This window comes from Haematobia irritans, chromosome 5 (assembly GCF_050003625.1).
Source record: "Haematobia irritans isolate KBUSLIRL chromosome 5, ASM5000362v1, whole genome shotgun sequence".
NCBI classification, from domain to species: domain Eukaryota; kingdom Metazoa; phylum Arthropoda; class Insecta; order Diptera; family Muscidae; genus Haematobia; species Haematobia irritans.
In genome coordinates, this window is record NC_134401.1 from 79,593,108 (window position 1) to 79,610,876 (window position 17,769).

Sequence of the window (17,769 nt, forward strand, 5' to 3'; positions counted from 1 at the left end):
ATTTCAGCCGGATCGGATGAAATTTGCTTCTCTTTGAGGCTCCGCAAGCCAAATCTGGGGATCGGTTTATATGGGGGCTATATATAATTATGGACCGATGTCGACCTATTTTTGCATGATTGTTAGAGACCATATACTAACACCATGTACCAAATTTCAGCCGGATCGGATCAAATATGCTTCTCTTAGAGGCTCCACAAGCCAAATCTGGGGATCGGTTTATATGGGGGCTATATATAATTATGGACCGATATGGACCAATTTTTGCATGGTTGTTAGAGACCATATACCAACACCATGTACCAAATTTCAGCCGGATCGGATGAAATATGCTTCTGTTAGAGGCTCCACAAGCCAAATCTGAGGGTCCCTTTATATGGGGGCTATACGTAAAAGTGGACCGATATGGCCCATTTTCAATACCATCCAACCTACATCGATAACAACTACTTGTGCCAAGTTTCAAGTCGATAGCTTGTTTCGTTCGGAAGTTAGCGTGATTTCAACAGACGGACGGACGGACGGACGGACGGACGGACGGACGGACGGACGGACATGCTTAGATCGACTCAGAATTTCACCACGACCCAGAATATATATACTTTATGGGGTCTTAGAGCAATATTTCGATGTGTTACAAACGGAATGACAAAGTTAATATACCCCCATCCTATGATGGAGGGTATAATAAATAAATAAAATTTTGAGCACAATATTGTTTGGGAGAAGTTTTTTAAGCATATAATATTTTTGGGTGCAAAATGCTTCCAAACATATTATATGTTCACATAATAACATATTGTTTTTTGGAAGACAACATTATTGAATTTGGATGCAAAAATACAAAATGTTTGGAAATTGACTACCCAAACATATATTGTTTAGACTAATATGCTTTCAAACATATTATATATTGGAAGAGATCAAACATATAAATGTTTGGGCAATACCCAAAAATGTATATGCTTGAAGCAAAATATGTTTGGGAGTATATGTTACAGAAGCGATTTTTTGTGGCTCAAGCTAAGAATCTCGGTGCGATTTTCAATGACAGGCTTACATGGTCAAATCATATAAACGCTGTTATTGACCAATCTTATCAGAAACTGCGTACGTCAGGTTATTCGGTCGCTTCTGGTCAAGTCATATATTATGCCGGGACTGCTTTATGGATGTGAACTGTTCTCGAATTGTGATGCTAACAGTAAGTCTAAATTGAATAGGCTTTATAATAACATCATACGATATGTTTATGGTTTGCGACGCTATGACTCGGTTTCAGAATACAGGGATGCATTGTTTGGGGTATCGCTTGAGGAATTAATATCTATTAGAACTCTGATGTTTTTACACAAGAACATATATACGGGACGTCCCTCATACTTGTATCAAAGGTTGGTTTTTGCTAGGTCGAACAGGGGAAGGAGAATTATACCTTTTAGACGTACGAGCTTAGTCTCGGAATGGCAATTATTTATAAATAGTGTCCGTCTCTGGAATTCACTACCAAACAGTTTACAACTAACCAGCAGCGTAGTAAATTTCAAGTTTTCGTTATTCAACATTTTTAGTGCTTCTCGATAGTGAATAGTAGAGGTCTGCACAATTCCATTTGTAAATGCAGAGTACACGTGTACTTGCTAAATGAGTACATCTATTTGGGAGAGTCGCAAAACAATTGGTACACATTTTAATGAACACCAAAAGCCACGAGTAACTTCTTGTTGCTACTCTGATGTCTTCATTACCAACAAACACATATTCCTCTTTCTCTCTTATTGAAGTGTACTCAGAGTGATCACGTCGAGTATGTTGCGAGAACAAAACTTCATAGAGTACTCCATGTACCACGTGCAGTTTCAGAAATACAAAAAACAGTTACTCTCCACAATATATGTTTTCGGTTAATATAAAGAACGGCAAACGTTAAGATACGTGTGTGACATACATAAATATATGAAATATGTGACATACATACATATCTATGATTAATAATAATGGAAAGTTTTGCTTCGCACATAACTGAGAAATACTTGTAGTACCACGTGAAGTGAAGAGAATCCATGATGTACTTTTTCTCAAGTACTTACATTTTTATTGTTCCTTTTTTTCGGAACACATATTGTTTCAGATAAGTACTTGGTGGTATTTGACAAGCAAGTCTTCTCTTCACTTCACTACATGCGTTCTGAGAGAAAGACAGTGTATATACTATATTCGACAGCGAATTGCATACATGTAACGAAAAGTTATTCGATGCAGACCTCTAGTGAATAGCCAAAGATATTTATTGATTTATTTTTTTTTTCGGAGAAAATTACGATCAATTTGTTTTTATATTTTTATTTTCCCAATTGTCTTTATTGTTTTTCATGTTATGTTACATTGTTTTGCATTCAATTTTCCTATCACATTGTTAGTTCTAATTTAGTACTTTTTTGTAATTTGAATGTTTTTATGTTAAACCCCATATAATATGTTTTACGTTTTCTTACTTTAAAATACCTTACTTATTTTAAAATACCTCATCATGGAAACGTTTCCTGCACTTTTAATTATAAGATATTGTTCTTGTTGTGCAGGGCATAATAAATAAATAAATAATAAAGATTACGCTACCTAAATTTTAGGATGCGAAATTTACAAAATATTAAGGACAAATTTCTTTAAAATAATGAATTTTTAATTAAAATAAAGTTTATAATTATTAAAAACACATTTTTTTCTTTTAATTTAGGATACAAATTTTGTAAATTTGCGTCCCTCCGTTAAAGTCCAATGTCTTCGAACTAATTTTAATTTCATTGGTTCTAGATTTAAAGCCAGATAGGTCGCTAAAAATTTCTTTATTTTATAGAATCCGCATCTTTGGCTTTAAATCAATACCAAAATCCTTAAGGGAAGGTCAAAATCTCTGATCCGTATAGGGTCCATAGTATATTTGATTTTTAATGGACCATCTCGTTTATGGAACTTAGCGACCATAAATTTTATGTATAGAACGGATTTGATTAAGCACATTCCTTTAAGAGGATTGCCTCAAATGTTACAATTCCAGAAGCTAAAATTGAAATTTAATTTTTTTCATTAAATTCTGGCCTTAATTTTTAACCTATGAATATAAAAACGTTGGTTCTTTGGACAGAAGGATCACTCACACAAATAAGAAATACTTTCCTCGGGAATGAAATTTTAGACAAACGAAGTTCCTTTTAATAAGTATTTCTGACCGTGCGTTTCAATTTTGATTCTAGTTGTTTAAACTGCGCCTTTTGTTCCAAAAACCCAATTTGAAAACAACTATAATAGAATCAAAATTCGCGTTTGTTAAAAAGTATTTTCTTAAAGAGCAAATAAACCCGAATTTGTGAGACGTGTTGCTACGGGTTTGTCTAATGATTTATATTTACTTCAATAGAATTTTTTCTTAGCATCAAAAGAAAACTTAGTTTGTCTAAAATTTCGTTCCTCAGAAAAGAAACCCCTCTTTCAGTGTATCCATAATCACCTCAATTGATCCGCCCAAATGTTTTGCTGTTCATATCACAATGACGAACACTATTGGAATTGGGCAAAATGGAACCAACATATATATGCACCGATTTACACACACTCAAAATGAGTTTATTTCGATCCAAAGATTATTTTTGTATTGACTCAGAGACAAATATTCGGCTTCAAATGCAAAGTCCCTAATATAAATGTTATTATCTTTAATCCAATGATTCCTTTAAATCAAAAATGTTTTTTACTTTAAGAAAATTTTGTCTTACTTCAAAGACATGCGATTTTGACAGAGGAACGCGAATTTCAAAGATTCGTGTCCTAAACTTAAAGAAGGAAATATTTAAATCTAAATAAACTGTCTTTTAATTAAAACTTCTTTATTTTAAAGAAAATTTTCCTTAATATTGTATAAAATGCGTGACCTTACATTTAGGTTGCATAATCATTTTTATTAGGTCAATCTTTTTTTCAATACAAGAGCCATTCGTATGAGAACGGATATATGCCTAACTTAGCGTAGCAAATCATGAGAAGTAAAAGTTTCGGCGTCTATATATGCTATGAAATAAAATCGGGAGATCGGTTATATCAAAACATGAACCGATTTAGCCTATTTTTTAACTTTACCTACTTACAAATAAAAACGAATAAGCACCTTATATTCATTAGTGAAGGCTGTAGAATCCTTCCATGAATGCGATTGACAAATTTTGTCTTAGTCCTGCGAAATGGATACCGTATTTTCAGTTCAGATGTATAGAACCTTTCCATCTGGGCTATCAAATCAATAATACATGATACATTGAAATCAATATTGAATACTTACTCTTGTGACTCGGTAAGGACACCGTGGGTGAGGCAATCATATGGCAAACACTCTCTAATTCATCCGTAATTGAAGTATATTCGCTATGCAATTTCAGGAGAATATTTCTCGAAGGTTTTGCATGCAGTAAAGATTTTCCTAAATTGCATTGGATTTTGAATTTACGAAAGTGGTGAAATTTCAATTTGAAAAAATAAAATGTAAATTTCAGAAACAAAAAAATATTTTACATAATTACAAGAAAATTTTGATCGAAATTAATGTAGAGGAGCATGAGGAAATGAATGAAACAGTAAGGACAACAGAGGAAATACAACACGACACAAAACATCGATTTAGGAAGAGGAATCGTATCCAGTTGTGTAGAATTCCCTCGGAACTATAGTGGTTTACAAATGGGAATTCACATACAATTGGATTTATGTAGAAAGGAGTGTGAGAGGGGAAACTAATACAGATGGAAGGATTTTCAATATACGCATACCTGCGGCATTTGGCGTGTCTTTGTCACTTTCTGGCTCTGAAGCGGTTAAACTCATTTGACGTCTCGATAGATGCAATTGGTTCAGACTTATATGAGATCGACTTATGTCGCCTATTATTGAGCATGTCTCAGAATTTCTGCGACATAAAGAAACCGTGCGTTGGCGCATAGCTCGATGTCTGGCAGCTGTAATGTGAGAAATAGATGAAGCTATTAGAAGTGATTTCAATAGTTGGAGAGCAAACGTACCTTCAAAGTTGATATCTGGTCCCGTTTCATCGGAAGTTTCTCCAACCAGTGTCTGGTCATCGTCTTGTCCCAGTGGTGTCAATGTGTCCTTACTCTCAGTGCTTGCTCCCGTATCTTGTCTCACCGTTACATAGGGTGTGCGTTTAACCGTCTCGCATGTTGAGGGACGTTGCGAGAGTGGCACGTATATATCCGAATCCGATTCGGACTGGACTGATACCTTACGCACAACCTGTTCATTCAGAGCTTCTCTGGATTTTACAACTTCATCAGGTTCTTCTGGTACAGGTACAACTTCAAAATGTGTACCATCGTCAAAGATGTATGCATCGGGTCGGACTTCAGTGAGGGAACGGTTAAAACGTCTCTTGGTAGTTACCTAAAATTAAAATAAAACGCCTTGTAGATAAATAAGCCATCAAAGTCATAGTGCATACTTGAAGATTTTGTGTAGTCGGTGGCAAACCTCCAGCAGAACTGAGACCACCGCCACCACCGCCGCCACCGCTACCCGCACCACCACTTCCACCTTCATTGTCGGATATTGAAACTGTACGTATACGTTGCAAATCACCAGGTCCAATATTCAAATTCGATGCATGCAATTCATCTGTGCCCATGGTATGCATTGCCATAAAACGGTGGATGACGGCTAGGTGACTCAATATTTGTTCAGATGATTCTTCCATTTTGCGCAGCCGAAATTCGATATTCTGTAATGTGAATAAAAATGTTGCTCCAGCATAAATATTCTAGTATAATTATTAGGTTTCAAAATAATCCTCAAATCCGTTAGTATATTTGCAATTTGTAAGAAAATTTAAAGTTACAAAGATAATTAATGCTATGTCGAGTAAAGTAGATCACTATGGTGTGTTACTACACTCAAAAAAAGTGTTATTGAAGCGCATACATTTAATCAGTCCATAAGGGGGCCATATCAAAATATTAGTGGTATTTAGTGTTCTTTATGTGGCCAAAATTAATTTAGAAAATGTCAGATACAAATTAGTTTTCCTATTGGTCCACGAAGTCGAATCGGAAGATTGGGCTATGAAGAAGTTATAAATTGTATTTGGCATAGCTTCTTTTGGATCGAAAATATCTCCAGAAGTAAAATCTGGAATATTATGTCCTGTTCCTGTATATTGAACGAAACCCCATTTGAAAGAATGGCAGTCACTCGTATTGGAAAGAATTTGGGTTTTTCTATTTTTGAAAGTTCGTTTCGTTTGTATGATAATACCTTGATTTTCTAAAATGAGAATTTTCAAATTTTTGACCTGAGAATTCATTCAAATGTCAAAATGTCTTGCCACCTATTGTATGTGTTCGTTTATCAATCAGCAACAAAATATGAAGTGGCTTGCCTTTGGAAATAGAGGAACCAAAATCAATTTTCTTCCATTTGGAATACGAAAGAAAGCTTTCGTTCGATATACAGGAACAGGACATTAGATTTCAAATTTCAAGCAATCCAGATGAAAATTGAGGCTTCCATGCAACCAAGAAGTTAATTGGGAGATTGGTCTGATGGGCGTTAAATCAAAACATGGACCAATTTTGGCACAGTTCTTGACGAACATCATTCCTCTAGGTTTAAAATTTCAAGCAAATCGGATAAGAGTTGCGTCTTCTATGCCCTCAGAAAATCAAATCGGAGATCGGTCTATATTGGGGCTATGGACCAATGTATACCAAATTTGTTCACAGCTTTTTACCAACCCAAAATACATCTAAAGTTTAAATTTCAAGCAAATCGAATAAAAATTGCGGCTTCCATGCCCCCAAGAAATCAGGAGACCGGTCTCTACATAAAAATATGCACCGATATTTTCGAAATTTTACACAGCTCTTTTCGACATACAATAATCTATATTTTCCAATTTCATGCAAATCGGATAAAAGTTGCGGTTTATATATGCTCAAGAAGTCCAATCCAAGGATCAGTTTATATGAGGGGCTATATCGAACCGTAGACTAATACAGCCCATCTTCGAATTTGACTTGTCTGCAGACAGAACTATACGTGGGTAGTAGTAGGTTATGTGGCAGCCCGATGTATCAGGCTCACTTAGACTATTCAGTCCATTGTGATACCACATTGGTGAACTTCTCTCTTATCACTGAGTGCTGCTCGATTCCATGTTAAGCTCAATGACAAGGGACCTCCCTTTTATAGCCGGGTCCGAACGGCGTTCCACATTGCAGTGAAACCACTTAGAGAAGCTTTGAAACCCTCAGAAATGTCACCAGCAACATTACTGAGGTGAAAAACTGAAAAACTTTTTGGTGTTCGGTCGAAGCAGGAATCGAACCCACGACCTTGTGCATGCAAGGCGGGCATGCTAACCATTGCACCACGGTGGCTCCCAGAACTATAACTTCATGTGTTCATATCAATAGTTCAAAACCACATTTACCACAATTGGCAAATACACAGCAAACAAAGTCCATCGTTAAATTGATTCAAAATTTATCTTATATTTTTTATGAGAGGATGTGAACTAGCTCCTTCTACGCTGAAAATTCATCAAAATATCGAAAGTTTCGACATAAAAAGTCGACTTTTCAATAACCGGAAAAATTAGGACAATTCTAAAGGATAATCGTTTCAGTAATACTTAAGAATAATCAGTAATACTGAGTGATTTAATCCAAAGGCACTTGGGGTTGGGTCCATTTTATTTCATCATTGGTACTGCATATTTCGCACAAACTTATAATGCCCTGACTAATGGGCCAGGGTACAGTACAATAGAAAAAAAATTATAAAAACAAAGTTTTCTTTTGATGTTAAAAAATAATCTTTAAAAACACATAAAATAAATGAGGGACGGTCGTTACCAGGGCTATGGATTCGGAGCCGGAGTCGGAGTCTGAAGATTTTGCTGGCGTCGGAGCCGGAGTCGTAGAAATTTTACTCGACTCCGACTCCGGCGAAACAAAATTTGAAAAACACTTCATATCTTTGTAATTAAGGAAATAAATATTTCGACAATGCAGATTCCATTAGGGGTTTTAATCGAAAAACGAAGTCCTGGGTTTCAGGCCATTCAAAGTGTATTTATATGGGTAAAATTTCACGGTGTTATAAAAAGTAAGGTTTTACTAGAATATGGGCTGAATTGTATTGTCCATTTTTAACACATAAAAATATCGATTTTTGACCCAATATACTCTTGATAATGGTACAATTTTAAGACAATACAGCAGTAGAACCTAGCGTTCTGATTTTTGCCAAGCATGTCGAGTTCGAAGATGGGTCATATCGGAAAATTTTGTGATATAGCACCTACATATAAACCCAACTTCCGATTTGTTTTAAGAAATTTTTCCAGTCTAAATTTTCATAAGATTTGTCAGAAATTTTGAATTTAGAGTTATTTGAGATCCATAAATAAATGCGGAAATTTCCCGTCGGCCCAAATTTTGAGATAGCCCTACATATACACCCGATGTCCTTGGAAGGTGTAATAACCTCTGCCAACGTGCCATCTGAGCCGGTCTTTTCGGAGAAAGTTTGTTTCATCAAAGCCACTCGAAATTCTTTACATTAAATTAACGGCTTCTAATGTCCATAACTGATAGACTATTTATAAATCGATGTTTCACCATTTTACTTTTATAGAAACAACATTCGTAACTGTCCAGCTATTCTTGTCATCTGTTGTATGGTAGTAGTTATTAAAAATTCCGTCTGTCCTAATTTTTGGCAGTTTATGTTTGTTTTATATATCCGACGCATTACATTTTTTAGCATTTAAACTTTCAATCTGATTAGCCCGGCATTTTGTTTTTGTGTATTTTTCTTTTTTATATAGATTTATTTTTTTTAATGCCTATATAGACCAATGCCAGGATTTTACTTCTCAAGCTTCTGGAATTTATTTTTGTAATTTTGTGTTTTTATAAATATGTACATATTCTGGAGATGGTTATTATCTGCCCTTACTTTGATGTGGTCTCTATATAGTCTTGTGTCGTATTTAAAATGTAGGGCTTTTACATCCCTAGAGTCGTATCAAAATTTAAAATTAGAGTTCTTTTGGACAAATAGAATACTAAAATCGGTCTTTCTTTGAAACCTTAAAGATACCATAGGAATACTGTTAAAATGAGATTTAGGTACACCACCTGGAGTCGACTCCGGAGTCGGAGTCGAGGCTTATAAGAAATGCTGGAGTCGGAGCCGGAGTCGAGCAAAATTAACTCGACTCAACAGCCCCGGTCGTTACATCTTTGTCATAAATTCGAGTTTGTTTGCTCTGAATTTCTTAAGCCTGTTCTGAAAATCTTATCGATGTTTAGTGTTAGGAGATAATTCGATTTGTTTGAAATTTGGATTTTGATGTTGCTAATATCGCTCCATTTTAGTAAATTTATTGCTCATGAATTTAGGCCAAAGAGTAAATTTCTCCTGTACCTACGATTTTATATGCTAATAAAGTCAGAATACGCCCTTAGTGGATCTACGCCTGGCTGGCCGCCAGTCTTTCCACATAGTTATTTGAATATGTTAATTGGACAAAGGTACTGTGTATTTTCTTTTGATTTCGAAACCCATTTCAAAGATGTTGACACTTTACAACTGACTCATGGCATTATAACATAATACAACGAATTAACCTAGCATACGAACTGTGTTCAAATGCAAAAATATTTTGCTTATGGTTACAAGTTTTAACACTCATATTTAGGGTTTTTTTCCCGGGAACGGGATCCCGGGAATTCTTGGGAAATTGCTATTTTTCGCTCCCACTTTCCCGGGAATGAAGTGCGGGAATTCCCGGGAAATTTTCTTTACAATATTTTATGTATAATAGAGGGTTTTATTTGGCAAATGACAGTCGAAATCTAGTTAATGTGGATTTTTCGAAGAGTAATGTGAATGCCGTATTACATGGTAGTGTTTCCCTTTTGGGAATATTGACTGAACATGTGCATTTAGTGATCCCGTTTAACGATGTTGAAATCGAAATAAATTTCCAAACAGTTTTTTAGTGCTACAAAAAATCCCACTATACCGAAAGAGACTGCCTAAACCATTGTCAAAATTTTTTCTATTACAAAATATTTCGTATTTTAGTATGATTTATGGCTGATGTAAGAGAACAACATAATATATATTGTTAGTTGTCCAGAGACCGCTTTATAACAGTAGCTTTAGGCGATTTCTAATTTATTCAAATGTCTAAATGTATTCCACATCAAAGAAGGTTTCCCTTTGGCCGGGATCCCGGGAAATCCGAAAAAAATTCCCGCTTTCCCGGGAATGCAAAAAGTCTGGGAAAAAGAAAACCCTACTCATATTAGAACTCACCTGAACTGTGGCAGTTTGTAGATTTTCCTTTTGATTGATGTCTTCAATTTTCTGCACCATTGTCTCTACACGTTCTGTGGTATTTTTAACACGTTCTTCAGTCGATTGATTCAGAATGATTTCCTGCTCATGGAAGAAGCCCTCAACGCATTCCTCCTCGAAATCATACAAACGTTCCAGATCATCCTTTTCAAGGAACAATTTTAGACCGTTGTCACGTTGTACTTCCAATCCTGTGTTTTATTTTCGTAATGTGATGACAATCGAGGTACACGAGCCCAAGCACACACACATACAAACACACACACACGAATATGGTCCAGGAAATGGCACAAAATTGATGATGGGAGAAAAGGTATCAGAAGACAACATTGAATGAGTGGGCATTGATTTGGCAAAGGACATGGGCCATACACAACATCAAGACGCAAAAAATGACCACACATTCATACACAATAAAAAGAAAGAAAATAATTTGTTTAAACATTTATGAAAAATATCAAAGGGCATTTTTGTTTGTATGGTATACGATTTAGTAGACATTGGTCGCATTGATCGAAACCATCATTGGAATTTTCATTCGAATTCAGGTGTCATGAGATCGTTAATGAGATCGCCAGTGTTAGTTAATTTTGAAGAGTTACGTTAATGGTTAGTGAAGTACGTATGAGTTGCGCATGAACGCATCACATCACACGACGCAATGCAACGTATCGCAAGGTAACACATTCGAATATCAAAACGAACGAACGACAACCACACAACAAGTGCAACAAAATGCAGACATAAAAAGTAAAAGTGGAAAAAGGAAACATTATTGGTTAAATATATTTAGGAGCTGATATTGAAAACTCACAGGGAATAAAACTTAATTTTCTCATCCCTCTCTCACCTTTGGCTTTGCGTATACAGTACTTGAGCAGCGAATAGAAATGGCAGAAGGCAATAAAGGGCGGAGGTAGCACCGGTTTTTGCTGATACTCCATAACGACAGTGAAACGTTGAAACATCCATACCTGTAAGAGAAAACGAATTAACATTTGCAAGATTTTACTTGAAAAAAATCGCAACTTACTTGATGTGAAACGGAATTGACTTCGTTGAATATATTATTGAAGACAGCAATCAAGAGATTGATAAGCAAAATATTTGCTATCAAAAGATACATTGACATTGTAATTGGAGTCACCCAATGTCCTATAAATAAAAAAATATAGTTAAATTATTTTACCATCCATTCCCTCTTAAGTTTACGACATTAAGTACCTGTCACACATTCATTTTGACCTGGATTTTCACCACATGGAGGATCAATGTCATCTGCAAACACTTCACCATATAACATGAAATATGGTTGATATGTGACCTGTAATAATACAAATAGAAAAATAATTGAATAAAATCCTAAAACAAATGTCAGCTAGAAGTTACACCCACAAATACAGTCATACGCACATCTATACATACACACATTGATTGAAATTTTAAAACACCTATATATTAGGATTCTGTTCACAAGCATAATTTATTTCATTATTATAAAAAATATATCGTAATAAATTAATTATTTTAATATTAGTATAGTTTACTAAAAGCTATGGTAGAGTAGGTAGGAGCTAAGCAGTTATAGTAGTTTTGTTTTGCAGACCTAAAGGCTCAGTCATTGCAAAACTTCTATATTGACCTCTCTATTCATCTCTGATGTTGGATAAGGACATTCTTTAAATACAAAAAAAAAAAAAATACAAGTACACCATACAGCATATATATAAGGACATTTATTTACATATCAATATATACATATTTCTCACATACATTTTAGACGTTAGATCATGCATATACATCTAATCGTTCTCGATGTAACTCTTACTTAATTCTCATATATTTGGATTAATTATTTGCAACAAGTGTTTGTCTTTAAACTGTATATCCTCCACCATTGTTTTCACATCTCTAGCTTGTTATTAAAATATCTGCATATATCCTAGACCATTATGTGGTCACTATCAAAAATAGCATATGTCTAAAGAATTACTATTCTTCAGTTTTTCACAAAATAACGAAGGAAATTTATGTCCGATCTCAGGGAAATTAGACACTGCACACAGAAAAGAAATTGGTTGGAAATCGGTTATAATAATGAACATTCTAATTATGGAACGAATTATCAAGTGTATCAACAAATATTCTGCATTTACAACATGGGTTCTATTCCTGAGGCCATCTGGGAGCGGTATCAAGAAAATGTCAATCTAAAATAAATATATTTATAAATAAAGTAGAATATTTTTCGGAAAAACATTAATTTTCAATTCGGTTACGACCAATTCCATAGGTTAATACAATCAATACCATATGGAGTATTAGTTGCATCTCCCATAATTCGATTGAGTCGACCGAATTAGTCAGGTGACACAACTGCCAACATATAGTTGCTATAACTGCCAAAATGAGGTTGGTAATAAATTCGGTTATCACAACCAATCTGTATTCTCTGTGTGCGAAAGCTTTTAAGTTTTTGGGGAATCGGAAAAAAATCAAATGTAGGTTCCATTTGTATACATTATGACATATATGATGAAGTGGCCTCGTTTCTCAACCGGTCATCTTAAAAATTTCGCACATGATATTCTCATATGAGGTCAGTTTAAATGTTAGTAGAGCTTAGATGTCCATTAAACATCACCATTCTGACAAAGTAGGATAAAATCATCGGTGAAGTTAGCCCAAACTTTCAGATTACGCGAGTATAAATTTGACAGCTGTCTAGTTAATTAATGATAATAAGTACTAGCCGAACCCGGTTCGCTTTTTGAACTGGGAGACCATTTGTTAAAAAAAATCGCATTTCTAAGGAACAAGTCAACATTCACAAAATATTTCGCTGGGTAAGAGCTTTCATCTGTGGTTTCTTTCATATCTTTATTAGTTTCACGTATTGTGTTTTTTAAATTTCTTTGACCGACATTTTATAAAATTTTGATAAAAAAATGCAATAAAATTTGATGAAATGTGAAGTAACATTTTTTATCTCTGTATCATATTCAATGTATATTTAAATTTCTTGACCCAATATTAAAAGATACGCAGTATTATTAACACGGACTGCTCGTGATGTTATCAAACCAAAAAATAAACCGGCGTAGGACATCCCAGCAAAAAAATTTGGAAGTTCTTCCAAAGGCATAACATTAAAAGCACTTCCAGAAGGTGCACTCCCAATGATGTTCTTTATTTCAACTACCCAGGAAGTTCGTTTAATTCAATTTTTTATGACTTGGTATTTTCATAAATTTAATGGGTAATTTCAACTTTTTTTGTTTAAAATAGGTTAAAAACAGAGTAAGAATTCATAAAATGGTACAAATCATTTAAATTTTGTCGAAAAAAATGCTAAATCCAATCTGAAAAAATTGTGAATTTTTGAAAATATTTGAAGTTAAACGCTTCCGACAAGCGTTAGAATCTATTAAAAATTATAAAATTTATTTATTTGACCAAATATAACAGAATTTTTTTAATTTACATCAAAAACATTGAATTCGGATCACACCTAAAGAATTGATGCAAATTCAGTGCAACGGCTGTTGAAATGAAGGACTTCCGTCCTATGACAAGCCCATGTTAAATTCGCCGCGTCTGCGTCAATTTTGCACTACTTCCGGATCCAAAAAGAACATTTTCATTACTTTTTTGTCGACACTTTTTTTGCTGGGCCCCTTACTGGCACAAAAAATTAAGTATTTATTTTTCTCCTCATGACTTAAACACAGATATTCTTTATATTTCAAAGAAATCCGAAAACTTTGAAGTCAATCGGAGAAGTTTACATGTTTTCTACTGTTTTAAAAAACATCAAATATCGATAACAAATTAAGCATTTTTTGTCCAGTGGCAACCCTAAACCTCACTGAAATTTCAAGAAAATCGGGGAGCTCTTCTACAAGTTTCAAGGCTGGCAAGGAAGATCCCTCTCCCCGACCAAATATTGAAAAATAAAATAGCTGATCTTTGTCTAGACGCCACCCCCAAACTTTCCTAAAGATTGTAAGCAAATCGGAGAAGATTAGATTTTCACTGCACTTTACAAAAATTAAGGCAAGGAAGAAGTCTCCCTCCAATTTTCAAAAAGCCGGACAAAGGATCCCGTCAAAAAATTAAAAACTCAGGTACCCCATATTAACTTCATAAACTCCCTTAATGTACTTTAAATATTCTGGCGAAGGGGAGGTTCTCCTCTCCGACCAAATATCGAAAAATAAAATAGCGGATCTTTGTCTAAACACCACCCAATCCCTCCCTTAAAATTACGAACTAAGGAGTCCAATTTCAAAAATTCGGGACTCCTCCCCGAACGGACATCACAAAATTGGGTACCCTATTTTCACCATATGATCACCCTCCGTTCAGACGTTTCCAAGCGTACTCGGAACATGCAAACAATCATAACTCGGATTTGGAGTAAGTGAACTCTTGTTATCTGGAAGGGATAAAATACAGTTGAAGCAAAAACTTGGCGGGACACTGCCACAAGGAAGCCTCGATATTTGATTACGGATGAAACAAGGTACCATCATTGAAATTCGACATCCAATGGACCTCCCTAAATCGCAAAAAAATTCAATACTCGACTGGAAAAGTTATATAGCTTCTGTACTTAGTGATGCGCTGTTGTTTACAACTGTTGGGATATAATCACCGCAAATATTTCACTTATTTACCCTTGTTACTACAATTCCCCCTTCTTTTGAGGTACCACATATCTATTGATATAAAAATGCATTATTGACAAATATCAGAATATAATTTTTAGGTTAGTTATAGGCAGCCCGTAATTCCAGGCTCACTTATAGTGATTTCGATTGATAAAATATGTGTTGTCTATTTTAAACCTTATCCACATTGGAAAATCCAGTGCAGTCTACCCAAAATGTGCACGTTCGATTGACCGGGTGTTACCCACCGCAAGACCCATTCTGCACTGTAGCTAGTCTACAGCTGATTAATTTAACAAGAAGAAACATTTCAATTGTTTAGTGCCGCGACAACAAATTTGATATTAAATATTTTTTTTTAAAGCATAAAATAAATATTTTTGCAAATTTTCGTTTGTTTGCAAACCGTTGTTTTTGGGGATTTTGCATCAGTGTTGCACATTTTTGTTCGTTTTCAAACGCAAGCGGTATGGTTTTTGCAGGGGGTTTCGGCGACATTGGGGTAACACAATAAAATGATGTATCATTTCCATGCAACACATTTTTCCCAAACGAAACCACCATTAGACTATACAGTTCACTGCGATACCACCGTGTTAAACTTCTCTCTTATCAAGTGCTGCCCGATTCCATGTTTAGCTCAATGACAAAGGACCTCTTTTTTATATCCGGGTGCTAACGGCATATCACAATACGGCGAAACCACAGACAGAAACTTTGGAGCACGCAGAAATGTAACTAGCTATACTGAGGGGTGATCCGCTGAAAACTTATTTGTGTTCTGTCGAAATTGGGATTGAACATAATAACATTTGTGTGTTTTTATCAAGTTTTTTACAATTGTAGGCGCCAGTAAGTCGAGTTTTAGCCGGAATTAGTTAATTTCGAATTAGATTTCTATTAGACTCGTTAGACATGTATCGGCAGCTTTCATATTTTAATTCTTTTTTAGTATGCTATTTCAATAGCTGGATATATTGGTCCTTAAATCGACTTGGACGAAATTGTCCACACATATTTATTTGTTTATCTTCTTAACTTTTTTAAAATGTCTAAATTTTATTCAAACCTAAAATCCAAAGAGCTTAACAATTTCTAATAATGGTGGAGAGTACACAAGCATTTCTGTTTATTTATAGGCAATTTATAGTAAATAAAATAGACAAAATAAAATGAAAGTTACAAATTTGTTAAACAGAGAGATAGGGACGAAGGCAAACATATGAGAACATTCGAAAGCGTCAAAGGAAATTAACTTAGAAAGTCAAGAGAAAATAAATCGGTGTCAAAACAAAAATGGGGTAAACAACTGCTATTGGGAAGAAGGTCGCAGCACAGCCACACAGGGCGAAAATGGAAAGGAAAACAATTTAAAAAATAATTAAGGATAACGGAAGTTGACAACGAGAGGATTTCAAGATGCGATCACAACATTTAATTGTCTGCTGGTTTGCATTCCAAAAACAAACTTTCGACCGTTAAGACTTTACATTCGATATTGGTTGGCCGGTCAGGTTATTAAAAAGTTCAGATCTCTGAAGTATCTGGCCAGATGTGGTGGCATGGTGTGTGGATGATGGTGTGGAATGGGAGTTTGTTGTTGTTGTTGTGGATGTTGTCAGCGTAGGTGTAGGAATACTATGGCTCCGATGGTAATTAGCCATATATCCACTAATTCCGCCTGATGGATCCCGGGCATTGTGAGATCGACTTCCATGTCCTATAGCTCCCAGAAACCCAGGCGCCACTATGGAACCTGCTATAACCTATAGGCATACGTTACGTTTACATACATACATTCATATATACATAAGTTGGCCGTATAAGTGTGTGTGCGTTTGAGGAAATACATTTCGCAGACCCGATATGGACCGGTTCGCCCGGTTTCACATTGAAGAGCACATTCATTCAACAGTCACACAGGGGTTATGTTTTTGTTTTGTACGTTTGAGCAAAGAAATGGGTTAATGAAGGCGAGCATTTGTGATAATGGACATGAGGATGATTAAATACCACAAGACAGAAAAAAGAGATATAAAAGACAAAAATATTATAGATTAATTAACGTCAATCAATGTGAGAATATATGTATGTACTAATATGTCTAACACATTAACCATCCGGTTTAGGTAGCTACGTTAAGTTTTAATTGCCAGTTTGCAGTTAATTTCCTAACTGACATATGGTCACATCAAATATTTAATTGTTAGAAAGTAAATGTTACTCCAACAGAGCTACCTGAAAACTGAAATTATGAAACTATGGTTCAGTTTCTCATCCCACAAATTTATTATTTTCGATGAAGCCGGTGATCCCATAAAGCATTTTACAAACCAGTAGTAGATAAAGGCTCATCAAGGTTGAGAAACCGTCCTTAACCCTTTCGACCCTAAAGTTGCCTGTGTGCAACTTTTTGTGTTTTGAGACTCACTGTCAGCGTTGTTTTTGTTTTTGTTCATAAAGCTGTAATGGTATCGAAAGCTACAAGTGTTTTCTTCAAGTTGAATTCTAATTCAAAAATCAGCTAATTTGATTGTCAATTAGCAAAAAAAAATTCATTAATACTCATATACCTCAAAAAAAAAAAATATTTGCGAATTTAAAAAGAGGTTTTTATACATGTGACTTTTTCAAAAATTACAACTTAAATGTTGAAAGTTTTTAT

The 17,769-nt window shown here is 35.0% G+C and overlaps 1 protein-coding gene across 9 annotated transcripts in view; it reads right to left on the bottom strand.

Moving 5' to 3' along the window:
- Trpm (transient receptor potential cation channel, subfamily M) overlaps positions 1–17,769 on the bottom strand; it is a 521,822-nt gene that overhangs the window by 11,360 nt on the left and 492,693 nt on the right. For all 9 annotated transcript variants that reach the window (XM_075313652.1, XM_075313649.1, XM_075313650.1 and 6 more), the window contains 8 exons: positions 11,656–11,755; positions 11,465–11,586; positions 11,282–11,405; positions 10,390–10,622; positions 5,504–5,779; positions 5,067–5,445; positions 4,818–5,003; positions 4,334–4,471 (listed from right to left, as the gene is read on the bottom strand). In XM_075313652.1, coding sequence (XP_075169767.1) covers positions 4,334–4,471; positions 4,818–5,003; positions 5,067–5,445; positions 5,504–5,779; positions 10,390–10,622; positions 11,282–11,405; positions 11,465–11,586; positions 11,656–11,755 — 1,558 coding nt within the window. The remainder of the gene's footprint in view (positions 1–4,333; positions 4,472–4,817; positions 5,004–5,066; positions 5,446–5,503; positions 5,780–10,389; positions 10,623–11,281; positions 11,406–11,464; positions 11,587–11,655; positions 11,756–17,769) is intronic.